The sequence below is a fragment of the Palaemon carinicauda genome, chromosome 28 (genome assembly GCF_036898095.1).
Source record: "Palaemon carinicauda isolate YSFRI2023 chromosome 28, ASM3689809v2, whole genome shotgun sequence".
Classification (NCBI taxonomy): domain Eukaryota; kingdom Metazoa; phylum Arthropoda; class Malacostraca; order Decapoda; family Palaemonidae; genus Palaemon; species Palaemon carinicauda.
Genome location: NC_090752.1, coordinates 44,910,213 through 44,937,737, shown reverse-complemented (window position 1 = coordinate 44,937,737; position 27,525 = coordinate 44,910,213). Strand labels below are relative to the sequence as shown.

Genomic DNA, 27,525 nt, shown 5'->3' with positions numbered 1-27,525 from the left:
GTGCTTAAATACATATAATATAAATAACTTTCTCTGAGATATAGTGTAATCGAACTATAAATAATTTTATATAAATATTTTCTTATAAAAATTATTACATTTTAGATAATTTTTTTGTGTATTATAATAATTAGTCTACATAATTTGTGACCAACTCTCTGCACTGTGGTTCGTAAACTTGACAGTCTGAAAGGTTGACGTACGGAAAACTCTAAATCAAAATATGTTGGCAAATAAGATTCTCATTTTGGGCATAACAATAGCGGTATTATGCACATGTGCCAACGGCCTTTATTTTCATATTGGAGAAACGGAGAGAAAATGTTTTATTGAGGAGATCCCCGATGATACCTTAGTGACAGGTAAGAGAAAGTTTAGATTTGTGTAGTTTCAATTATAAAAAAACGTTAAAGAATAGCCTATTGTAACTCTGCTGTCAGAGAAAGGTTCTATACTATTTTATGAAGCTTATTTTTTTTCACTTTGCTAGACTCTGGTGACTTTTTCTAGCTGAGCCGGAATTTTTTTTTCATGCTTCTTGTCTTGGGTGGAGATGAGGATGTTGAATTCCCCGGTTTATCGACACTGGCCTCTATGATTGACGTGTCAATTAATTCTGCCAATTTAGAGAAAGGCTCTAGGAGTATCAAATTGAAAGTAAAACGGTGTGAATGCAGATTACTGAGAAAGGCTTAAATTTTTGGTATATTTTTTTACTCCGATCAACTTTAGAGCCCTTGTATATCAGCGGCCAAGTCGTCCCTTGTGCATAGAAAATGGGAATTTTCTTCCCATCTTTTAGTCGTTTACAAGACGTGGCTGATGTCCTACAAAACTGTGCATATTGTTCTGCAAAACCCCTACACAAGTACATCACCTAACCTTCCCCATATTTAACCTAACTTACAAGCCATGTCCTTACCTAGTTACCTGATAGGGGTGGCTAACATCCTCTTTCGACCCCCTTACACTGCTACATTCTTAGCTTATCAAGGAATTATGAGACATAGCCGTCGTCAGACAAACAGGTGGGCGTTATTTTACATACACCTCTATAGGAGCCTTTGTATATCAGCGGCCAGTTCCTCCTGCAAGCGTAAAATATGGAAACCAACTAAATTAAAATTCCCCCCCAACCTAACCTAAAAGCCGTGTCCTTACCTACTTACTTAACGGGGGGCTGAGCCCCCTGCGACCCCCTTTACACTACTTTATTCTTAGACAGGCGTCATTAACATACGGATGGCCGCTATCATGCATACACCCCCATTTTTTTTTTTATGTGGACGTTATTTATTTTGGATGGGTATTCGTTTCATCATCATTATCTATTAGCGTGCCTTTTTTCCATTCGTAAGGGGTAACACGGTTGCCTTCTTTTGAAGGACTTTGTTTTGGCTTTTGGGTGGACCGTTGTCCCGACCGGCTGCCCTGCCTGGCGTCGCCTAGACCCCTGGAGCGTATGTTTGTGTGTTGTACCAGCCACCATCGCTATTCCTCCCAGCAGCGAGGAATCATGACGTGGTTAGGTCGACAGTTCGAGATGTGTGAGGTGTTTGTTATGTTTTTAGGTGTTGTAATGGCTGTATTTGTGTGTGTATTAGTCTGTAACACCCATTTGCTTTACGCAAACCTATCCGTCGATTACATACATAATCCTGAGGTGTCTACACGGATAGCAAAGTGTCCACCTTTCTGACTGGTCGGGTGCGGAGTTGAACCCGCGATACAGACTTCCACGAAATCCAAGCTTGCTGCCCAAACCGATTCGGTCATCGAGGCTCATTTTGTGTATTTGTTTACAAATGCCAAATTTTTTTCCTCCATTACTTCTTCATAGTTTAAAACAATTTGCCACAAATGGAAAAAAGTTAAAATTATAAAAAAAATATAGAATATTGAAATAACTAGTCTGGTTTCCTCACTAATGGACGTGGAACTAACATTGTAAGTAGGTGAATATTGTTGGCATTGGTAACTGTCAAATCACTACCTTATTGACAATTGCAAAGTCTGGTGTTCTTCCTCCTCCTCAAATAATCTGAACAATGTCATCTAAAGTACTGTAGTAGTTTAGGAGGATTAACTTGAAATCATATAATATACTCATTTTAATTACGATATGTAGTTTTATGTTTAAGCAAAATAGGAATATTTACTGGTAATTTTATCTTTATTTATAGTACTGTGCTCGGGCTATGTTGTGTGAGCTTGTTGATAAGCTAGCCTAGTTGTCCGAAACTTAGAATATATATTTGTACTGGTTATTAATATTTCTACTTACTGTACTTAGTAGTTAGGAAGGATTGGCTTAACAGCTTATAATATGCTCACCATAAACATACACTGTAGTTGTGTGTTTAGGTAAAATAAGAATGAAAATTATTTTTTTCTTTATCACAATACTTTCGTCGGCAATAAATATATTCTGGACAACAAGGAATGTTCATTTGCCAAGAGATAGCGGTGGTGGTAGTTTTCCGAAACCTCAGAATTAGCAGGTTACCGGTACCTACACTGTGGTATACAGGAAAACAATGATGCTAATATCCTTGAAAAAGAAAAAAAACTTTATCTGATAGATTTGGAATTTAAAAACTACAGTATTAAAATCAGCATTGTCATTTGAAATATTAAAAACTTTGAAAAATTTAATCAGGACAGCATCACCATGGGGATCATCTTTGTTGCTTTCGTTTGCACTACTAGCACTGTCAATATCCTGTGTTCCATCTAACTTGGTTGAAATGCATTTTATGTATACTTTTAAATCCTAAATAAATTGAAAAAGAGTATTTTATATCATGCTTTTGCTAAACATGCCACTTAAAAGCAAAACCATTCTTTGTTTAGATTACATCGCCAATCATGACGAACAAATGAACACATTTACACATCTTTGTACAGTATAGGTCAACTTTTGGAGCAACAGCTATCTTACCAAGTATTGGTTATGTAATGATAATATTATTACGTAGCGGAACCCGTGTAAATTACACGAAATGATATTTTCAATACTAATTACTGTATCTTGATCCTAACCTACACTGTACACGTTTGAATAAAATGTCCCAAGATTAATTTTATAATCTAGGTTATGGAAATTGATAGAACTTAATTTTTTGTCTAATATTTAAAAAAAGAGAGTCAGGTGCTAAAGACAAAATTGGGAAAACTATATAAGATGTGCTTTGGTTAAATAATCAAAGTCTAATGTGAATTTGTAAGAGTATACCATGAAATTATTTCAGTTTTCTTTAAAGCATGAATTTGTAAGATAATACCATGAAATTATTTCCGTTTTCTTTAAAGCATGACAAAATAGATAACACACACGCTATCGTATTAATATATAGACGTTAATTATCTTACTTTATCCTTAGAAATTCAAAATATATGAAATAAGAGCAATTTTATGTCATGTTTTTCCTAAAAATCGCCGCCTTAAGCCGAAAACGTTTTGTTTACGTTTCATCGCCAATCAATGCAAACAAACGAACACATGTACATATGCAAGTAATAACTATTGATACTAACAGTTTTTAGCTAAGGATGTTATTATAAATAAATATAATATGCATGTTAAAATATTTATAATAAAAGTGTAGTAACACTAGGCTGGCCTTGAATTTGCTGTTGGCCCATTGCATGGAGTATATCATTAAAACGCTTTTTCTTAAGGAAATTTTGGGGTTTGCCCCTTTCAGGCAGTCGTCCTGTACACAGTAATATACGGTGTTACAATTTGTTTTACTCGCGTATGTTGTAGTGGAAAAATGATTTGTAAATGTGTACCTGCATAATCAGATTATTTTGACAAAGTTGTCGTCTGTGTTGGTTATAATGTAGTTAGTCTGTCGACTATTATTTTTTGCGGGTAATTTTTATTTTTGTGTTAAAACCCTTTCCACAAATATTTCCTGGTTTACAGTATTTTATCCCTATTTCCATATGAGTTTATTATAGATTTGACTTTATTTAACAGGTAATTACAAACTTCAGCTGTTCGATCCTCGAACCGGAGGGTTCATGCCATCATCCCCTGGATTAGGGATGCATGTTGAAGTCAGAGATCCAGATGATAAACCTATATTGTCAAGAGTAAGTGTTTCTATGATTTATCACAATATTTTTGTATTAAAAGAGGGATTGGTGATAATAAAGTATCCACAAATTTCTGAAATTGCACACAGTACAGAATTTTATGATGTACTGTACTTTGTCTTTTATGAAGAGTACCTTTTTTGATATAAGATTTTGTATTGGAGTCATATCTAAATATCATTCCTGGAATTTTAACTTTCAAAGTTTTATTTTCTTATTTCTACTTCTTTTGCTTTGCAGGTTTACAGCAGTGAGGGCCGTTTCACATTTACGTCACACACACCAGGAGAACATGTCATATGTCTTTATTCCAATTCAACCAAATGGTTTTCTGGCTCTCAGTTGGTAAGAAAACGTTTGTAAAGGCTTTAATGTAGTGTAGCTTCTCTTTACAATTTCTATATGGTAATCTTTATGGAAGTCCAGAGTTATTATGTCTGATTTTTTTCATAAAAAAGGTGTCAACAGTTTTCATAACTAGCTTTTGTTCCCATACTAACAAACCCTTCCGTTATTTGTGTGGATTATCTTTCAACGTAGCTTGAAGGTAGCCATTAGAATTTTATTGTGATGTGGCAACCCTACCTCACCACTTGAGCCGGTAGGCTGGGGATGGCTGGGGGTTACCCAGCTGCCTCTATATATACTCTCACGGCAGTGAGATTTTCTTTTGGCTTGGTAGAGATTGGGCATGTTATCTCTCTCCCTGACTGTCATTGGACTTTTGATTTTGGTTTCTCTTTTTCAGTTGTGCTTGTTCTCTCTACGATTGCCTTCATGCAAACGTCTCCAGAGTGCAATGGTGCTGTATGCGGTACTTTCATGTCTTCGTTGGAGACCGACCCGCACTCCTTGTCTCCTTCGTGCAGAATGTATCGCGGCGAGTAGGGTTTGCCCTGCGCAGATTGTAATCAGTGGCCTGCCTCCCAGTGGAGAAATTTGGGCGATGCAGGAAGAAGACGCGAAGTGCCATCTTTCTTCCTCAGGGGCGAGGAAAGCACTTTCTTCTTCACGCACCTCCAAATCTCCTTCTAAAGCTCCTTCTCGCTTGCACTCTTCCGAGGGACGATCGAGTAGGAGCGCAGACAGACTAACTCTTTGGCAACCCCGGGGTACTGGGGAGGTTGTTGTAAGCCATTCTCCCTTTCAGATTTGCTGCAGGTGTGGTCATTCTTAGGGATTTCGGGACAACCTTCGAAGGAGTGTGGTGCCAAGAAGGACCCTTCTCTGGAGCCGTCGACGTCTCATGCTCTGGAACTGTGCGAGGTCCATCTTTTGCCTTCTGGCCTTTGCACCCATGACCCATACGCACTGACAAAAGCCCAACATTCCCTACCCAACCTAACCCTTACCCACATTAACTTAGATGATGTCTCCTTCCATTCCACTACTTTACCTGTCATCCATTCATTCAGAAATAAAGCCACACCCTCTCTTGCTCTTTCCCTTTCAATCCCAGACATTTCACCAAACAACACTTCGCCCTTCCCTTTTATCTTTGCCTCACACAAGGCCAATATATCCATCCTTCTATTCCTAAACATACTTCCAATCTCACATCTTTTACTCTATCGTACTACATCCACACACATTCAAACACCCCAAAACTAGAGTGCGGGGAGCAGTCACTCTCCCTCCAGCTCCACCTCTTTGATGTCATATATAAACTATAAAAAGACTCATGTCTAGGGCTCATCCTGTCTCCAGATCATCATTTGGCACCGACCAGCTGTTCGACCAACTGCAGCTTCTCTTTTTGTTAGCTCCAGTCTCGCTGATCCTTAGCTCAGCGACCGCCAATCCTTAGCTCGCCAATCTCCGATCGCCAGCTCTCAGATTGCTAGCTCTGTGATTGCCGATCGTTAGCTTGCCGACCGCCGATCACTGATTGCTAGCTCGTCTTCCACCGATGGCTAATCGTCAGCTTGCTGATCACCGATTGCTGATCGCCAATCGCCAATTGATCTTTCTGATTGTTGACCTCCAGTCTCACTGATTGCTAGCTCACCGATCGCTGATTAATAGCTCGCCAATCACTGTTTGCTAATTCGCCAATCGCTGATTTCCAGTTGGAAGATCGCTAGCTCACTGACCACCGATTGCTAGCCGATAGCCATTCGTCAGCCTGCTGATCACTAGCTTGTCTTTCTCCGATCATCGGCCTCCAGTCTCGCCAATCACTGATCCCCAGCTCACCGATAGCTAATCGTCAGCTTGCTGATCTCTAGCTCGCCGATTGCCGGTCCCCGATAGTCAACTATTGCTAGCTCACCAATCGCTATCTCGTCAATCGCTAATGCGCCGATCGCCGATCACTAGCATGCTGATCGCTGTTCACTGATTATTAGCTCAACACTCCGATGGCGAACCTTTCTCCAACCATACGGTTATTGATCGTCAGCACTCCAAACTTCCTCTCAGAGCTCCGAGCGCTGATTGTCAATCCCTGGCTCGCCGATCACCAACTAGTCAATCATTGAACCATACTGCTGTTCCTTAGCTTATCTGATCATCTGCTAGCTTGCCTATTTTTTGGCCCTCTGATCGTCAGCTCATTAATTGCTAGCCTACCTTGCCAACTCAATGGTTGCAAGCTCAATGATCACCAATCGCTGAATCGCCATTCAGCGATCAGCGATCGCAAGGCACGAGCCCCAATTGCTAATTTTTCCGGTCGATCGCAGATTGTCTGCTCGTGCTCTCTAGCTAATCGAGCTTCGATCACCAATAGGCATCTCGCTGATCATCTTTTGCATGTGACCTCAGACTCTCCTCGATCTTGTCGTTCGTCAGCTTTACGGCCCTCGTTAGACCAACTCTCCTCATCACCTGCTCGTTAACGATTTCCAGTTCGTAACTCTCCAGCTAGTTACGACCACCTGGTCCCTCATCCTTTAATAACCTGTCGGCTTGTGACCGTTTGCTATTCATCTACGGTTCATCATTCACCCTTGGTTCTTTGATCGCCAGCTTGCCGATTGTCGAGTCAACCCACTGATCAACGGCCGCTTGCTGACTGATTAGGCAGCCTTCGTCTGCTTGTCAGTCACCATCTCCAGCTCACAGATTGCTATTTTGCCGATCATTGACAGCTGGCCGTTCACCAGCAGTTCGCCTCTCAGACTCGCTAGTTACCCTCTGCCCGTTATTCGCCAGTAGATCGTAAGGCAAACAACACCCTCCTCGCTGCTCGCCATTCGCCATCACGCCGATCTGCTAAAATGATCGGCAGGCGATTGACAGCCCCCATCAGTAGCTTGTTGACGGGTGATTACTCGCAAGCATTCTCCAACAGCTGTGGCCACGATAGCCAGTGTTAACGTTCGCCAGAACAATGCTTTTCTAAGGAATAGCATCACCCTCGTCAGGGTGCAAGATAAGATTGAGCATTGCCCTACCCACTTTTTCAAGTCAAAGCTGAGTTCTCTCCCAGGGAAGAGTCCTTACACAGGGTATTGCATCCCGCTCACTCATCTCTCCCTCCACGAGTCAAGACTCCAGCATCGACAAACTCCTATGCGAAAGGATCTGCAAAGGAGCTGGCACTTTGGGCTAATGTCCACATCATGTTGGAGAAGGCTGGACAAGCAGTAAGACCACAGGTCTTCTTGTGCACGCTGGACCTAAAGGATGCATACTTGCAGGTCCCAAACCATCCATCTTCAAGGAAGTATCAGAGATAGTCAAGACAAGAAGAAATACCAGTTCAGGGCACTGTGCTTCGGTCTTTCCATAGCACCCCAAGTTTTCACCAGAGTGTTCGCCGTAGTACCATCCTGGGCTCACAGTATCGGCATCGGTCCCCTCTGTTTTCTGGATGACTAACTGAATCTAGCAGACTCAGTGGCAACTATTCTTGAGCACCGAAACAAACTTCTGAGGTTTTATGAATAGTACTTACCTGGCAGTTATATATATATAGCTTCGAATATATATATAACTGCCAGGTAAGTACTGTATTCATAAAACTTTGTTTTATCATAAAAACTCCATTTTTATGAATAGTACTTACCTGGCAGTTATATATATATTCGAAGCTATATATATATAACTGCCAGGTAAGTATTCATAAAACTTTGTTTTATCATAAAAACTCCATTTTTGCCAAGATCTGGGGATCATGGTAAACCTCGAGAAGTCTTCCCTGCTTCCCACTCAGAAGACTGGTATATCTGGGAATCATTTTAGACACCAATCGCCACAAAAACTTCCCATCAAAAATCAGGATAACAAGGCTGAGAAAGGTCGCAAGACCTTTTCTCGAGACGAGAAGAGCTCCCAGCCCAGAAGTGGTTAGGTCTCCTCGGACCCCTATCATCTCTGGCCCTGCTAGTTTCCAACGGCTGCCTCAGGATTTGATCTCTCTAATGGCGGCTTGAGTCCAATTGGAATCAGGTCTTTGATTCCCCGGACATACTGATCCCTATGGGACCAGAGGAATGGATGGACCTCAAGTGGTGGGTGGCAGACGAGAATTTGCGGAGAGGTGTAGATCTTCTCGTCCTTCCCCCAATCTTGATGCGATGATTAGTCATATCAAAAGAAGGGTGGTTAACCAAAGTGCTGCACCACACAACCTCAGACCTCTGGCTAGAGTCCAAAAAGTACCTTCACATGATCTTTTAGAGATGAAGGGTGTCTTTCTGGTCCTTCAACAGTCTCATCAGTTCATGTGGGACACTCATTGGTGGTGACAAGCAACAACACCACATCAACAAACGAGGAGGAACTTGCTCACAGCTTCTATCTCATCGTACTGTTGTAATACTGAGATACTGTTGTAATACTGAGATGGGCCGAAATCTTCTCGGTACTGCTATTAGCCCGCTTCATTCCAGGCTTAGAGGAATGCACTCACCAACAGTCTGAGCAGAGCATCTCAGATAATATATACTGAATGGTCTTTGGATTGCCTTGTAGCCCACAAATTCCTGACTTTGTGGGGTTCTCCAACTGTGGATCTGTATGCAACGCCCCTAAACTTCAGGCTCCTGCTGCTTCCCAGTCCAGACCCTAAGGCGCTTTGACAAGATGCATGCCAACAATGGTGGGGACAACAACGATGTTTATGCCTTTTCCCCGTTCTGTTGATGAGAAGGGTATTCAACAAGGCCAGAACATCAGTCAGTCTCTCAAGGACCCTCATAGCTCCGCTATGGCATCATGCAGAATGGTTCCTGGACCTTCCACAGCTCTTGACGAAGCCTCCAAGAGGACTCCCTCCACATCACGATCTACTCGGACATCTTTAACATCTACTGTAAGCTGTAGCTTTGCTATGACTGCACATCTAGAGACTACCCAGCACCGCCTCACTCAGAGGATTTTTGTAATAAGTTGCGAAGAGGATGTCTGGATATCTGCGGAAATTGTTAGCAACAGTCTACCAGGCAAAGTAGAATGTCTTCTGTGGTTGGTGTCATGGAAAAGCGTATCTCTCCACTCAATGCCATTTCCAGCACTAGGGGAATTCTCGAGTATTTGCAGGAGGAAATACTCCTTTCATTATGGGCAGTGAAAGATGATCGCTCAGCCTTGAGCCTCGTCTTCAAAACTGAAAGGAAGTGACATCTCATCGCTAGATCATTTCTTACTCATACGAACTTGCCTTCCCTCAGTCAAAATTGAGATCTCCCCCTCGGAACATGGTTCGAGTTCTCTGGTCTCTAAGGAGACCGCCCTACGAACCACTACACCAGGCAACAGATCTCTGCCTGGCTTAGAAGACAGTATTCCTACTCGCTTTGACTGCGGCCAAATGGGTCAGCTTCGTCCCTGAGTTTGTTGCCAATACACAGTCTCCATAGGTGACAGATTCTAGATTCGATCCATTCTGGACGAGTCGCCGCTCTGTAACTGACGATCCAGATCATCTGTTACTGTGCCCAGGGAGAGGTTTGAGGCTCTACCACAGGAGAACAGCAACACCCCACCCCGGGTGCCTTCGGTTGTCATCAGCACCGGGAGAGACAAGAGGAGGATCACATAAACCACCATCTCTGCTGGATTCACAGTGTTTTCAATTACACTCTGAATCGAGACCCTCCTCTAACATGTCGACCCACGATGTCAGGGGCATAGCTACGCCCCTGGCCTTCAAAGCAGATTACCCTGTGATGCAGGTTCTACAAGCAATGGTGTGAATGCACCAGGCGACTTTCACAGTCCATTACCTGCAAGATGTGACCCACAGGAACTCGATACGATTTCTATCGGTCCTGTGGTGGCTGCACAATGGCTGGTTGGATATATCAAGCTCCTTATTGGACAAGTAGCAGAAGGTTGAGGGCACTGTTACCTGGCTTTAGTCTGCGTGAATGAAAAGGAATGACTGGCTCTTTTTCTTTTCTTCATCCTCCTCTCTCATGGGGAAAGCAGCAGCCTGGGTTCTCTGCACAAGCTGACCCCAACCAGTGCGGTAACCCGTACTCCCTTGTGTACGTAGTATTGTGTCAGTACTGTTGCATCCTCATACCCTGGCGAGGTGGTATTGGGAAAGTCTTGGTTCAACAGTTTTGTTCCTGCAGGGACTCAGAATAACTTTTACCTTGACAGTCACACTGTTAATATCTTGACACACAGCTTGCGTAGGTTGCAGACCTTGCGTTGCAAGGTTTAGCGAGGTGTTAAGGACTCTTTATTTTTGGTACTAACCTACTCAAGAAAAGGAGCCCCGGGTAACGCCAAAAGTCACGTTGGCAGGGACGTCCACCCTCCTAATGGGTGAGTCACCCCATATAAATATTGTAGGTTTGTATTCCAGTTACTGAACAAATGACAAATTCGGAGGTAATTTGTATTTTTCCTAATGTTACAAACCTTTAGCTATTTATACAAGCTTACCCACGGACCCTGTCCCCCTTGAAGTCCTACCTACAAGCAAAGGGAGCTCAGTCATAGGTGTGTGAGTGGAAGGGGTAACGAGCTACCCCCGCTAACTAGCGGGATAGGTAGTTAACCCTCGCTAAATTTTAATGGCTCGTCCTTTTATCTTTGCCGAAAGTAATACCCCCTGATAAATAGCGAAAGGTTTTTATCGTTAGGAAAAATACAAATTACCTCCGAATTTGTCATTTTTATGAGGCATTACCTCGTCTAAAAATACTGTAATATCATGTGAGATTTTCATTTTGCAATTTGTTTTCAGTTGTCATACTTTTAGAGAGAAATCCTTTTTAGAAAATCATTTGATTTGGAAAATGTTCTCTTTTCAGAGAGTTCACTTTGACATACAAGTTGGAGAGCATGCCATTGACTACGCTAATGTTGCCCAGAAGGAAAAGTTGAGTGAACTACAGTTGCGCGTTCGTCAGTTGTTGGATCAGGTTGACCAAATAGCTAAGGAACAGAATTACCAAAGGGTAAGTGACTGTTACAGTACTTCATGTGTGTTCAGAATTTAATTGTTCATTCAAACTGCAAATTTTTTCTAGACTTGGTTTATTGTCTAGTAATTTGAATTAAGAGGACAAAATAAGTCTCTTATTAATGAAGGATAATAATATCTGATAAAATTAATTGAAAAGAATAGAGTTCATGCTTTCCAAGGACCAGTATTTAGATTTCAAAGTCTTAAATGGTGAAGACATGTGATTGGGATAGAGGAAAAATTGGCTTGTGGTGTTGCCATGAACTACAGTACAGTTGTTCCGACACTAAATATAAACCCTCGCTTTTTATAGGGATCATACTTTCGGTGAAGCTGGAAGACTAGCTATCAGATTTTTAGCGAAGTTTAATTCCTACCACTAATTACCGGGGGCGTAGGAGGGATTTGTTGGCTACCCCTCTCGCACACACACCTGCGTTGTCTTGTCATTTTATACTTTTGGCTCAGTGTGAGTAAACGTTCGTCTCTCCGCCCAACATTTTTTTTTACTTTTGTTTTACTTGTGTTTTGTATATATATTTAAACATATATGTAATGTTTTCATATATATAGATGTATATATAAACATTCCTTTATCATTACAGTGCTGTGTAGGTGTCAGCATAGTATGACATTCTCGAGGGTAGAGAAACCTTCTCTTACGGTCTCTTCCCCTTTGACACCAGATAACCAGTAGGCTGGTGGCCTCCCCGCTTCTCCGAGTGCAGTGCCCGGCCTCCTCCGCAGGGGAGTCATCCTCTTGTGGATTCTCCTTCTCTGTTAGGAGGTTGATGTTGCTTGCTCCCTGAGTTCATCAGAAGGGAGTGGCCTACCCAGAGCTTGACTTCTGTCTTTCTCTGAGTTGTATCTGTGTGCCGGTGAGTGAATACACTTGTGCGTCCCTAAAAATATCCTGATTTAACGCGGATAACAAAAGGCTATAGAGTGAAATATAGCTACAAGTTTTCGTGAATAGTCGGTGATTAGTTTGAGGGCAGAAAAGTGGGATAAAACGTCGGCATAGGATAGTTATCTTGTGAATTAATAAAAATCTGATCAAGATGGCACTGTATAAGACAGGCAACTCGTGGAGAGACATCGCTGGAGTCAGCAAAAGCAAATTCCATGAGTTGGCGAAACAGGAGCTCGACCGTCTGATAACAGAGGTCACTAGTAACTCCAACCAGTGTGACGGAAAAATATTCGCAGACATATTGAAACAATATGATCCAATAAACTGGGACAAATCTGCGGAAAACATCAGCAAAATAATAGAAGAAATTCCAAAGAAGATCCAAGTGATAAAAAGACTTATAAAGAAAGTCTACATCAATCAACACATTCCATCAAAGAACAATAACAAGTCTAATATGGTGAATATGGTGATTGATGCATTGGGAAAAAGAATGCCAAAATGGTGTAATACATGTAAGATATGGTATTCCATTAATAATCCTCAACAACTCATTAGAAAATGTGATGCCTGCCATGTTCCAACAAAAAATAGACACACAAAGGTATTCTGCTCAACATGCTTAGTCTGGATAGAAAATATAATTAAGTCGAGACTAAATCTGCAAATAGAAGAAGAAGAAGAAGTAGTAGTAGTAGTAGTAGTAGTAGTAGTAGTAGTAGTAGTAGTAGTAGTAGTAGTAGTAGTAGTAGTAGTGATGATGATGATGATGATGATGAATGTGTAAGGATGCAGAGGAAATCATTGATATAACTTATGATGCCATAACTTATGATGCCATCCAACAACATACTTATGAAGAAATAAATTATCAGATGGAAACAAATAAAAGACCCAAGAGAGACTACCCGGATCTACATACTTTTAGGGAAGAGCAAGAACAAGAAAAAAAAAGAAAAGAAAGATATAGTCTGCAATATGCTGAAAAGAGGGAATTGCAGATTTGGCGAAAGATGCTACTACAAGCATCCAAAGATATGCCATAATTATGAAATATATGGTAAATGTGCATATTTAGATGGATATGGAGACGAATGCAGAGATCTCCATCCAAAAATATGCAAAAACCTAAAAGAAGGAAAAGGATGCAGTTTCAAAAAAAAATGTCGATATATGCATCCTGCAACTATGAATGAGAGTAAGAAAACTCAGCAAACTGAAAAGAAAAATGAAAGCAAAAATGAAACAAAAAAGAAGGCCACGTATATACCGCGCTATGCACCAAAAACCCCAAGATATGAGGCCTTTCAACTCAAATATGCACATATAGAGCCCAACTACAAAGAATGCATCTATAATGCCAGGGGTTGGTGCAGATATGGGGATAATTGCAGGTATACACACAAAAATAAATATGAAGGCGAAAGAACAAATATAATAGAAAAGTTGGATTTTTTAATGGCAGAATTCCGGGAAATGAAGAAAAGAACATCATATCAGAACAGGAAGGAAGCATGGGAGAATCCATATTATTACCAATATTAAATAATGGGGATGAAACACAAACCATAATAGTGATGAATGCACAGGGTTTAGTCACGAGTAACTCTAAAAGGAAAATAGAGTTCTTAGAAGATCTAACCCAAATTGAAAAAATAGATATATTAAATATAAGTGAAACATGGTATTCCCAAGAGACTGGCAGTGATGACCAGATAAAGGGTTTCCAAACTTATAGATCTGACAGAACAAATAGGAATCAAGGGGGAATTGCAATATATGGAAGAGACATAAATCAAGGAAAAGTGTGAAAAATACAGCAACACAGAATGTGAATTGATTGCGGTAGAATTTGAATCTGAAAAACTAGTGAATATTGTAGTTTACAGACCCCCAAATACGAAGGAGTTTGACATAATAATAGAAAAAAATAGATGATATATGTAGAAACCATAAAGACGAATATACTCCTATCCGGAGATTTTAACTTTCCTTTCTTGGATTGGAAAGAACGGATAGAAGAAAGTGGTTGTATGTATACATATAAAAAAGAGAGTAATAGTAGCGCAGAAGATAAGAGGCAATTTGAAAAGCTTCAAGATATGCTATTAGAACATAATATGCAACAAATAAACCACATTCCAACAAGAAAGGAAAATGTCCTAGATCTAGTATTTGTGAATGAGGTGAATTATGTTAAAGCAATAATAGTGTATAACACGGGAATTTCAGACCATAATGTCATAGAATTAATTGTCCATTCCAAAGCAAGTGATCACAGAATTAATCAAAGCACAAAACATTGAGAAGGATATGGAAAATATAATTTTTATAGTAAGAATATAAAATGGTCAGAAATAAATGAAGAACTGAGTAAAGAATGGAAAAATGTGTTTGTAAGTGATAATATACAGGTAAATACGGACATACTGTACAAAATACTGGAGAAAATTGTTGAAAAATATGTACCGAAAAAAAACAATAAACAAAAGACATGCATACCAAGAGAATGAAGGATCTTATTTCAGAAAATTAGAAAGTGGAAGAAAAATCTTACAAAAGAAAAAAATGTGTGGAAAATGATGGAAATAAAATGTAAGATAGAAAATGCAGAACAAAAGATTATGCAGTTAAAAGAAAATGAAAAAAGGGACTTAGAAGAAAGGACACTTCAAAATATAAAAAAAAAATCCCAAAGTACTTTACTCCTATGCAAAAAAGATGAATAAAGGGAGATTAGAAATAGGCCCTCTAAGAATTGAAGGACGGCTAACGAATGAAAAAAAGGAAATATGCAACATATTAGCAGAAAATTATAAGAGTGAGTTCACGCCAAGAATTGCGAATGAGAATAATGAAACAAATGAGAGAAGAAAATATTGAATATCTAACGGACATAGATATTAATGAAGCAGATATTGTCAAGGCTATAAATGAAATTAAAAATGGATCAGCAGCCGGACCAGATGGAGTTCCAGCGATTTTGTTAAAAAAAACTGCAAATACTATCGCGAAGCCGCTTGCAATACTGCTAAGACAAAGTATAGATATGAGTGAGATATATGTTAAACATAAATTAGTTTATATAACCCCTATCTTCAAAAGTGGATCAAGACTAGAGGCAAGCAATTATAGACCTGTTAGTCTAACATCACATATTATGAAAGTGTATGAGAGGGTAATAAAAAAGAAAATAATGGATCATTTGGTTAAAAATAATTTGTTTAATATAGGTTAACACGGTTTTGTGCCCGGAAAAAGTACACAAACCCAACTGATAGCAAACTGTGAAAACATATACAAAAATATAAGTGAAAAAGACACATGTGATCCATCTAGATTTTGCAAAAGCGTTTGACAAGGTAGACCACAATATATTAGAGAAAAAAATGAGAAAGCATAATATTGTGGGAAAGATAGGAAAATGGGTGAAAGAATTCCTGCAAAACAGAAAACAGATAGTGGTTGCAAATGACGAGAAATCGGATGAAGCTCAGGTAATATCTGGCGTGCCACAAGATACAGTTTTAGCTGCACTGCTGTTTATTATTATGATCTCAGACATAGACTGTGATGTTGAAAACTCTGTAGTGAGAAGTTTCGCCGATGACACAAGAATAAGTAGAGAAATTACTTGTGATGAAGATAGGAACTCACTACAAAGAGATCTAAACAAAATATATGAATGGGCGGAGATAAATAGGATGGTATTTAACTCCGATAAATTTGAATCAATGAATTATGGAAACAGAGAAGGAATGTTATATGCATACAAGGGACCTAATAACGAGACAATCACAAACAAGGAAGCAATTTAAGACCTTGGTGTAATGTTAAATAGGAATATGTTATGCAACGACCAAATAGCAACACTGTTGGCTAAATGTAAAGCAAAAATGGGAATGTTATTCAGACACTTTAAAACAAGAAAAGCTGAACACATGATTATGCTTTACAAAACTTATGTACGTAGTACACTTGAATACTGCAATGTGAAATGGTACCCACACTACCAAAAGGATATTACACAAATAGAGAGTGTACAAAGGTCCTATACTGCTAGAATAGAAGAAGTTAAGGACCTTGACTACTGGGAAAGACTGCAAATTTTAAAACTATACAGTCTAGAAATGAGTAGAGAACGCTACATGATAATACAAGCATGGAAGCAAATAGAAGGAATTACTGAAAACATCATGGAGCTAAAAATATCAGAAAGAGCAAGCCGAGGTAGATTAATAGTGCCAAAAAATATACCAGGAAAACTAAGGAAGGCGCACAGGACATTAATCTACTACGCATCAGCATCGATGATGCAGCGACTATTTAATGTGCTGCCAGCTCATTTAAGAAACATATCAGGAGTGAGCGTAGATGTGTTTAAGAATAAGCTCGATAAATACCTAAGATGCATCCCAGACCATCCAAGACTGGAAGATGCAAAATACACCGGAAGATGCATTAGCAACTCTCTGGTGGATATACGAGGTGCCTCACACTGAGGGACCTGGGGGAACCCAAACAAAAAATAAGGCAATAAGGCCTACAACGCCACTCTTTCTCGTTTTATGCTGACTGGAGGGGAGACTGGCAGAGGCAGGTTCCTGTGCCTGTCCCTTCCGCAGGTTAGGTTGTTCTCCCGAATGGTTTTTCTTCAGCTAATTAATTTCTGAATAAAATAGTTTTATTCTAACTTTTCTATAACACTTACGACATCACACTCCTTCGTTCTGCAAGGGCAGGCGGGGCTGGGGGGATTGTATAGTCTTAATTATGTTCCTGTACCTCTAGAGAAACACCTTTTCTGTTCACGGGTTAGGCTGTTCTCCAGAGTGGTTTTTCTTCAGCTAATTAATTTTGAATAAAATTGTTTTAATCTAACTTTCTACAGCACTAACAACGTCGCTCTCCTTCGTTCGATGATCGTAGCTGGCGGAGGGAGTGCATAGTCTTTAGCATGTTCTTGTGTCTCTCGGGAGATGCTTTTTCCATCCACGGGTTAGGTTGTTCTTCCGAGGGGGTTTTTTCATTCTTTTTTTGTTTTTTCCTCACCGTTAGCGACGTCGTACTTCTTCGTTCGGCTAAGGGATAAGTGAGCCAACATAAGGAGTGCTAAGTCAGATGTTTCTGTTCTTGGAGGAGTTGCTGTTCCTGACCATCGCACTGACGACGTCCTGTTCCGTACATCTGGTTCCCGACCTTTGGCTGCCTCCAGACCTTCTCCTGCTGGTTGGTGATTACAGTGGGAAGGAGTAGGAGAGGAAAGGTAGGTCATCGTCCTCCAAGTCATCGGTCCTCTCTCCGAGGAAGGGCAGAGTTCCTCTTCACAGGTCACTGTCATCCCATTATTACGGGACTGTCGACTTGAAGCACGCATTTAAAGTCATGAACATAATATCCTGTTGAAGGGGGGTACCGAGTAGATTGTGGTGAACGTATTAACAGGTCAACAGTCACATGTGAACATCTTTGACAAAGCTGTAGCTTTGCTGCGACTTCATGCCTGGAGACTATCCAGCACCTCCTCTCTGAGAGGCCTTTCTGGAACAAGTTGGGAAGAGGTTATCTGGATACCTGCATAGATCTGCAGCTTCAGTCTACCAGGCCAAGTGGACTGTTTTCTGTAGTTGGTGTCATGGAAGCGGTACTGTATCTCCCCATGATGCCACTACTACAGCAATAGTGGAGTTCTTTGTTTACCTTCAGGTGGAAAAGCTTCTTCGGTCTCGGCGATGGAAGGTCACCGCTCTTCCTTAAGCCTTGGCTTCAAACCAAAAGGAATTAACCTTTCCTCTGCATCAGCATCGCCTCTCTTCATATGGAGTTTTGAGCCTTCCTGCCCTCAGTTGGAAGGGAGACCTTCCCCAAGGAGCATGGTTCGGGTCCTACGGTCCCCGAAGGGTGCCCCTTACGACCCAGGACCCCAAGCAGCAGATCTGTACCTGACCTCAATGACAGGTCTCCCGCCCGTGTTGGCTTCGGCCAAGAAAGTCGGCGAGTCCCTTGGGCCTCTGTCAACGTCTTTCATTCACGATGATAGACGAGGTAATACTCGACTTCATTCCTGGCAGTTTGGATCCTAGATTCAACCCCTTTGGATTGGGAGTCCTTAGTAGTGTTACCAACGATCCAGATCAACGGCTACTATGCCAGGGAGGAACTTGAGGTGCTACCTCAAGAGAACTACAGGAGCTCGCTCCCAAGTGTCGTCACTCTTTGTCAGCTCAATGAAGATCAAGAGGAGGATCACCAAGAACAATTTTTCAACTTGGATTCGTAAGATCATAGACAGAGCATTGAATCCTGATCATTCTCTTCATAGAGGAAACCTAGAGCTCATAACGTCAAGGGCAGGAGTACGCCCCTAGCATTTATAAAAAATATTCTGTGATGCAGGCCTTGTCAGCCGGCGAGTGGAAGTGTCAAATGACCTTCACTGCCTGCTTCCTGCAAGATGTGACCCACAGTAAAATGGAGACGTTCTTCATTGACCCTGTAGTGGCTACACAATAAATGGTTTAAAAACCTCAGGCCCCTTATTGGACAAGTAGCAGATGGTGGAGGGCAGAGTTTAATCATGGTTAAGTCTGGAATGAATGACAATGAACGACTGGCTCTTTCTTTCTTTTATCTTATCCTCTCTTGTGGGGGAACAGCACATACGGTACTCGGTAAAGCTGGCCTCCACTATCTGCAGGTAAAACCATTTCCATTGTGTAACCATGTACAGAATAGAGAGGTTTAACCCTGGATAGGTACGGTGGGTCGTTTGCGACCCCGAGCGTCAAAAAAAAAACAGGTTTTTCTCACGTGACTCACCCCTGTGACTGAATTTGTGGGTGATCGACCTGCAGGAGGTGTCTCCCCTACACGCTCTAGTAGTGTCCAGATGTGCATTGCTGTAGCTGTACTCCTTCCCCGATTTCTGAGACGCGTCGGGGTCGTTCGCGTCCGAGTTTACCCTTCTGAGGTAGTTTGCATAATTATCAAAGTTATTACGTATTATGAAATTGTCGTAGAATGGTGCAACTTGTATAGGTTATCAGTTGTGGAAAGTCTTGGTGGATTGTTTGGCTACCATGTGCATGTTTTTTTTTTTAGTTAAAATGTCGTTCATCACCACGAGGACCATTTTACCGCGAGTGCCCCTTTTTCATTTTTTTTCATTTTTTTGCCAAGTCATTTTTCCGTAAGATATTGCCAAATAGTGTCGTAAAACTTTTGCTTGTTTAGTGTTGGAAAGTGTGTCTAGATGATCTGGCTACCCATGCATGACTTTGTTTTTGTCAGATACGACGTAGTTATTGGTATATTGGGTATTTAACTGCGGTTACCAATTTCTGTTTTTTTTCAATATTTGTAAAAATTACTACGTAGTAAGGAATTGCCGTATATTATTCATTTTTTTTTCATGTTTATGTGTTAGAAAGTGTGCCTTGATGGTTGGGCTAACACGTGCATGTCTTTTTTTTTATCTGAGATGTCGTATATTAGAATGTCGGGCATTTTACCGCGAGTGTCTCTTTTTAATTTTTTTTAATTTTTTTGCCAAGTCATTTTTCCGTAAGATATTGCGAAATAGTGTCGTAAAACATTTGCTTTTTTAATGTTGGAAAGTGTGTCTAGATGATCTGGCTACCCATGCGTGATTTTGTTTTTGTCAGATACGACGTAGTTATTGGTATATTGGGTATTTAACTGCGGTTGCCAATTTCTGTTTTTTTTTCAATATTTGTAAAAATTTACTACGTAGTAAGGAATTGCCGTATATTATTGATTTTTTTTTCATGTTTATGTGTTAGAAAGTGTGCCTTGATGGTTGGGCTAACACGTGCATGTCTTTTTTTTTATCTGAGATGCCGTATATTAGAATGTTGGGCATTTTTCCGCGAGTGCCCCTTTTTATTTGTTTTGCTTTTTTTTTGCTTAGTCATGTTACCGTAAGGAATTGGCAAGTAGTGTCGCAAAACTTATATTTTTATAGTGTTGGAAAGTGTTTCTAGATGATCTGGCTACCCATGCCTATTTTTTTTTTAGCCAGATATGGCGTATATATAAGTATGTGTTCGATTTTCCTGTGATTGCCATTTTTTCGTTTTCTCCCATTTCTTTCAAAATTACTACGTACTAAGGAACTATCACAGAGTAATATTTCATTTATATGTTTATTTGTCGGAAAATATGCCTTGATGGTTTGCCTAGCACGTGGCTGAAATTTTTTTTTTCTGAAATGCCGTATATTAGAATGGCCATTTTTCCACGAGTGCCCCTTTTAATTTGTTTTGCATTTTTTTGCTTAGTCATGTTACCGTAAGGAATTGGCAAGTAGTGTCGCAAAACTTATATTTTTATAGTGTTGGAAAGTGTTTCTAGATGATTTGGCTACCCATGCCTATCTTTTTTTTAGCCAGATATGGCGTATATATAGGTATGTGTTCGATTTTCCGGTGATTGCCATTTTTTCGTTTTTTCCCAATTCTTTCAAAATTACTACGTACTAAGGAACTATCACAGAGTAATGATTCCTCTAGATGTTTATTTGTCGGAAAATTTTGTTTACTTTTTTTTTGATTGAATATCATCAAATTTTTTTAGCTAAAATATTGTTTTACATTTTTTTTTTTGATTTTATTTCCCTTCAAAAAAAGATTTTTGGGGTCAGAATTTTAATTTTATAGTCGTAAAATAATCGACAATTATCCAGCAACCCACCATACAATTTTTATGCATATCCAATAATAATTAGATTAGTAAATAACACCTTGAAATTGACATACCCTTCCTACATTTCAAGTGGCAGATTAGGGAGTCTGAGTCAGTGTGGTTGGCGGCCATTTTGTGGACATATCCGAAGCGTAAGCTGCCCTATCTATATATATTCTTGTTCCCTATAGAATTTGTGATATTTTGGTATATTTTTACCTGCATAAATATCATATTATATATTAAATATATGTATTTTTTTACGAAATTTCCAAGTACTCAAAAAATTACCTTTAGATATGGCCCCTGATATAAATGTAATTTACAAAATAATGAAGATTTTTTTACATATTTCTATTTTAGGATAACATATGTTTATTCCCTAAAAAAATTAGCCACTTCCTATTTCATTTGGGTACCCAAAAAAATTCATGAAATTTGGACAATTTTTTTTGGCCAAAAAAAGTTACCCTTTTTTTCTCATTTCAGATCTTCACCTCCATGGGTCTGACTTCATCAAAAATACATCAAGATGTGTCCTAAACATTCAAGAATCAATTCCTAAAAGGATTTGTGTATATATGTATAAACTTTTTTTTTATGAATTTTTATGTCAGGTCTTTTTTTTTCTACTTAATTTTTTAAAATATTTATAATAAATAGTTTTTCTGCAGATGAGTAGTATTTATCTTTACAGTTGTTTTAAGCATTCATTGAAGTTTTTTTTGGCAAAAGAAAAAAGGAGGTTACTGCAAAAACTGATTTTTCAAGAATTTTTTTTGGCGTCGGGGTCGTTCGCGTCCGAGTATACCCTTAAAGGGGTGTCCGAGGACCGTACCTATCCAGGGATAATTATGTCCTCTTACCCCCTAGCAAGGTGGGATTGAGTAACGTCTATGGTTGATTCTAAGATTCCCATTTTGCTGAGAATTCTTACCTAGGCTAGTCACACTGCTAGTATCACACAATCGCACAAATTTCTCAGGCTGCTAACCGTGCTTTGCACAAATTGTTTAGCGAGGTGTCAGGGTTTCTCCCTGTTACGTGCGGAGCGCGTACTGGAAAATCCCGGGTCAACGACCAGCCAGTTAGCTCAGGCTTCCACCCTCCCAACGGGCGAGTCAATCCCTATAGATAGCGAGGGTTTGTATTTAGCGTTAGAACAAATGACAAATTTGAAAGTAATTTGTATTTTTCCTAACAATATAAACCTGTAGCTATTTATACAAATTGGCCCATCATCACCTGTCGCCCAATAAGTCCTGCCTGCAAAAAAAAGTGACAAGACAACACAGGTGTATGCGTGAGCGTGGTAGCCAACTACCCCTTCCTCTCCCCCCTCCTGCTAACTAGCAGTTGGGTAGTTACAGCTCACTAAAAGTCCTATGGCTAGTATTCCAGCTTCACCAAAAGTATAATCCGCATAAGTAGCTACAAATTTTGATTGTTAGGAAAAATACAAATCACTTTGAAATTTGTCATCTTAGTAGTTCTGAAGGTTTGTTGTTAGTCAACATTTTTAGGTTAGACTGAGAGGAGGTAATCAGTCCTGATGTTGTGAATTTCAACGAAAAAGAAAAAGAGGTAAAGAAAAGCAAAGTAAGGAGAGCCTTTCTGTTTATATGGATAGTTCTCCATATAATAACTGACAAATGTCACATAGGCTTAGAATTGTTACTTGTAGATAAATTGTTGATTGGGGAATGTCTCTAAATTATTTTAGAACAAAAAGGTGGAAAAATTTAGTTTTGAATGTTCCCAATTCCCTCAAATTTTTTCCCAACCCTTCCTTTATTTGCATACCAAGGTTTTCAGGTTAGTTCCAATGAGATTTTTAAAAAAATCAGAAGTTGTCATTTTGGCTTCATGCAAAAGAAATCAACAACACAGGCAGGTTATTTAGAGCAACTACAAAGGTACTATGGAAAAAGGACTTTGTTGTAGCAGAGGGTATCAGTAAATCTTGTTAACAGTGTAGGTCTATTCTTGCTATTAAAAAAAAATATGTAGTGAAGACAGTGGTAGGTATATTAATAGAATTTGAGATAGATGTCCATTAAGAATCAAGACTTCAAGTCTTCTGTCTCTTATCCTATTGAAGGAGGAAATGAGAAAGGAGAGGAGAAAGGAAGGATCATTTGGAGCTGTTTAAAAATGATGACAAAGTGTTTGCAGCAGGATTAGAAGAGGATGTTGAAGTATTTATTAGGTATAAATTAGTTTATTGAGACCTGATTCACAATTCCAAACTCACATAGCTTTACCCAAAGGATTTGTTCTTAAGTTAGAGAAGAAAATTGAAGCAAGTTATATTTATTGAAGTTGGTCAGCTAGATGCAAGAAGACAAGAGGGAATGGGGGATCAATAAAAGACAAACTTATATAGATAAGAGGCATGCAAATAATTGCAATTGGAAAATTACTTGTTCCATATGAGAGGTCCGTTGACAAGCATAATTTTGACTATCAGTTATAAAAATTGATGTCACAAGAAATACTAAAGGTTGCAAATTATTAATGGAGTAAATGGCTATTTTGTAAAATCTTTAAGAGAAAATTGGGAGAGGGAGGGGAAGGATCATATTGAAGTGAAAGGACTAACCTTAGGAGAGAGAAAAACAGTTCAATTACCTTACTAATAACCTAGTAAGAAAAATAGTGCTTGTAAGAGGTAAAATTTATGAATTTTGATTGGGAGAGGGGGATTGTTACGAAGAAAGTTTCCCCTGTTCGCATAACTAAATCCCTTTGAGTGTTGATATTTTTAAGGAGTCTTCATAGAATAGAAGCTGCCTGATCCCTCATGGCTCTAGTATCCATCTGATTTCCATGCCTAAATTCGTGTTTGGTGTACATTGAAAGATTCGTGTAAGGAGTAAGGATGATAGTCATACAGGTTTCAAGTAGTGACTATAAAATTGGATGAGACTCAGATTAAGGTGAATTTTACATCATGGGAAGAGATCAGCAGGTAATCAGAATGATGATAGATATGAAATAGAAGTGTATCAACTAATATTAAAGTCCAGACACTCGTGGGAAAGGGCCACAGGTCACTTAGACTAGGCTGAAATTCCACAGATAATGGACAAAGACTAGGCTGAAATTCCACAGATAATGGACAAAGACTAGGCTGAAATTCCACAGATAATGGACAGAGACTAGGCTGAAATTCCACAGATAATGGACAAAGACTAGGCTGAAATTCCACAGATAATGGACAAAACTTGAAAGCGAAGAGGTCTTGTATTATGTGTAACCCAGTTCATAAATGGGGAAAATGTAAAGCAAAATTGTTGAAAGTGATGATGTAAAGGATGTGCTAGATTTGTACTATTACATTTCTCTCCTTGGCATATGAAATAATTTTTTTTTAAGTAGAAGTATTAGTAATGTATATAATTACCAGATTAATTTTATATTGACATCTAAGATGCTGTATTACGACCAGCTACAGTACTTTGCATTTTCAGTACCGTGAAGAGCGTTTCCGTCAGACTTCCGAGAGTACAAATCAGCGTGTTTTGTGGTGGTCCATTGGTCAAGTTTGCATCTTGGTGATAATGGGCTTCTGGCAGATGCGTCATTTGAAGAGCTTCTTTGAAGCCAAGAAACTAGTCTAATTGTGATATAAACCATTAAATAATTTCTGTTTTTAATTTTCATTTGATTACATCTTGAATATGTAACCAAAATTGGTTCTATATGTGAGTGCTACTGAATTGCTGGTGAATTGCAAAAAATTGTAATGTTCAGTGCTTCAGAATTTCTGCATTTGGATATATACAGTATTTACATGTGTTCAGTAATCATGGCATGAAATGGTTTATTCTTTGTATATTTATGCTTTTGTTCGCTTGCATTAAATTTAATGCAATATCATCTTGTTATGCATCTGAACAAGTCTAAAAAATTGAAGGTTCATAAGAAAGAAGGATCCCATCTACTGTACATAAAAGACATATTGTTTTGATGTTTCTTCCTCTTCAAGTTTATCTTCTAATGATGTTAGTAATATTATATTAATGTTTTGTCTCTTTATATCTACTACTGGTTTCTTACCTTGTAGTATTTGTGCAATTCATCTTTACTTCATGTTTATGCTATTGCTCTAAGTATTGTATTATTTCAGACAATTGTCTATTTCTTTAGCAAGTTTGTGTTAATACAGTGTGGTAATGCTTATTATTTGTGTTGATGGTAGAAAGTTTCAGTGGCTTTTATTGGCAATTTGTAAGTACGTCATTGGGGAAGAAGAAAATTAATATCATATTAAAAACACTGACAATCTATTTTCAAATGTACAGTACCTCAAATAATTTTTTATGCCTTAATTGTAAGATCTGATAAACATTTTTTAAAGCAAAACTTTTGAAAACTGGGGGAGAATGAAAAGATAGGAATTAGGTAGATTGTGTGAAGGTTTTGATTTCTTACAAAAATGAGAATATACTTACAGTTCATTGAGGATTTTTGTTCTGGAAAGAGATTATCTTAGAACTGTAAATATAAGCCAATTATTTTGCCTTAAATAAAAGAGATCTTTTTATATGAAAAAGTTACTTTTGTTTGCACAAATTTTAGATCAGAATACAATTTAAATGTGTTGTAGACCATTAGTGTGTTGTTGCTTTTGACATTAAAGAATTTAGTGGAACTTGGAGATATCTCTGTGTCCTTTTTTACAATTACTGTGTCTGAAAAATACACATTTGCTAAATTTGTATATTGGTCATTCAGAGTGATCTCATTTCTACTTTGTGTTGCATTTGAGAGTCTGTAATTAAGTAAATATTCAAAATAGAATTGCACTTATTAAAGAGGACATGGAAGCCAAGATGCTAGGTTTTGTACAGGGTGTAAGTATTGCTTTCTTTGAATGCATGATTTGTAGATGTTTTGAATGAAATAAATTTATTCTTAATGAAATATTTTTCAATTTCCTTATAATTAACTCTTGTTCCTTTGTATGTCTACGACATTTGCTTGCTAAATTATTTAATTTGTTCCAACGAGGATATAAACCTTCCTAAACTGGAATGCCTGAAAGAATCTTATAAGCAAGACCTGTGGTTGTTTGGCTAATTGCTGTATGGGGGAATACCAATTGCTGCATAGGAACTGGCTATCTGGTTTTTCCTCGACTGCATGAGTGGAGACATTTTTTGTTCTTCTCCATGGCTGTACTTGAAGCTTCCAGAATTGTCTTTTTTTGTTTGTAACACTTGTATGGATTGAATGGTGTTGCCCGAGTATTTTTATTCTACTGCATCTAGTGAGAGATATCTGGAGCAAATCAATGAATTAGAGATGTGCCGATAGTATCGGTATCAGTAGTATTGGCCCTTTTTGTGAGTGTCAATATTGGTATCGGCCTCCACCACGAGTATCTGGTATTGGTATCGGCCAATAAAAAAATGAGCTTAAATTGCCAATATCTCTCTCTCTCTCTTATTATACATTTTCAGAATTATTTGTTTGTGAATATTTTCCTTTCTACAGTGAGCCCTCGCTACTTCGCGGTTCGACCATCGCGGATTCACCACTTCGCGGGTTTTTTTCATAACCCATATATATAAACATATCGCGGATTTTCCGGAAATTTTGAAAATACCGCGATATCTGAAGACCCCAAATACGATATTTCGTTACCTGTAATTCCATTAATACTGTAATTAGTAATATCTGCTCTTACTGATTGTTCATTGCATTATATATGACATATAATTCAGCACAGAAAGAAATAAAACACGAAAAGAGAATTTGATCATACGATAATTCAGTACAGTACTGTATACTTTGCGGTTCGACCATCGCGGATTCACCACTTCGCGGGTTTTTTTCATAACCCATATATATAAACATATCGCGGATTTTCCGGAAATTTTGAAAATACCGCGATATCTGAAGACCCCAAATACGATATTTCGTTACCTGTAATTCCATTAATACTGTAATTAGTAATATCTGCTCTTACTGATTGTTCATTGCATTATATATGACATATAATTCAGCACAGAAAGAAATAAAACACGAAAAGAGAATGTGATCATACGATAATTCAGTACAGTACTGTATACAGTACGTAGTAAAATTAAATCGAACATGAAACGCAAATCAGATGCAGTCATACCATATTAGAATGGTGTAAGGCTGCTGATGGCTACTACTGTACTACAAATGTAATGGATGTGCTTCTTTTCCATGAATCTTTTGTATGTATACGTACGTAGTACTGCATCCAATAATATTCTTTGTTGCAAAAATCACATCTCGAATAAGCGTACGAGAGAGAGAGAGAGAGAGAGACATCCTACAACAAAACAAGCGTAAAATAGCGTACGTAAAGCTGTATTATTATTATTATTATTGTTGTTGTTGTTATTAAAATTATTATTATCATTATTATTATTATTATTATCATTATTTATTATTA

The 27,525-nt window shown here is 38.7% G+C and overlaps 1 protein-coding gene across 1 annotated transcript; it reads left to right on the top strand.

Moving 5' to 3' along the window:
• Positions 1-26,018, top strand: eca (eclair). The gene is made up of 5 exons (XM_068351935.1): positions 1-362; positions 3,986-4,101; positions 4,345-4,449; positions 11,319-11,465; positions 24,563-26,018. The coding sequence occupies exons 1-5, from the start codon at positions 224-226 to the stop codon at positions 24,710-24,712; spliced, it is 657 nt and encodes a 218-aa protein (XP_068208036.1). The 5' UTR covers positions 1-223; the 3' UTR covers positions 24,713-26,018.
• The last annotated feature ends 1,507 nt before the right edge of the window (positions 26,019-27,525 follow it).

Bases quoted from the DNA above. Each gene is read 5' to 3' on its own strand.
- eca (XM_068351935.1), top strand. From the start codon at position 224: ATGTTGGCAAATAAGATTCTCATTTTGGGCATAACAATAGCGGTATTA. The intron at 4,450-11,318 runs GTAAGAAAACGT...TTCTCTTTTCAG, and splicing joins GGTTTTCTGGCTCTCAGTTG to AGAGTTCACTTTGACATACA. The intron at 11,466-24,562 runs GTAAGTGACTGT...TTGCATTTTCAG, and splicing joins AGGAACAGAATTACCAAAGG to TACCGTGAAGAGCGTTTCCG.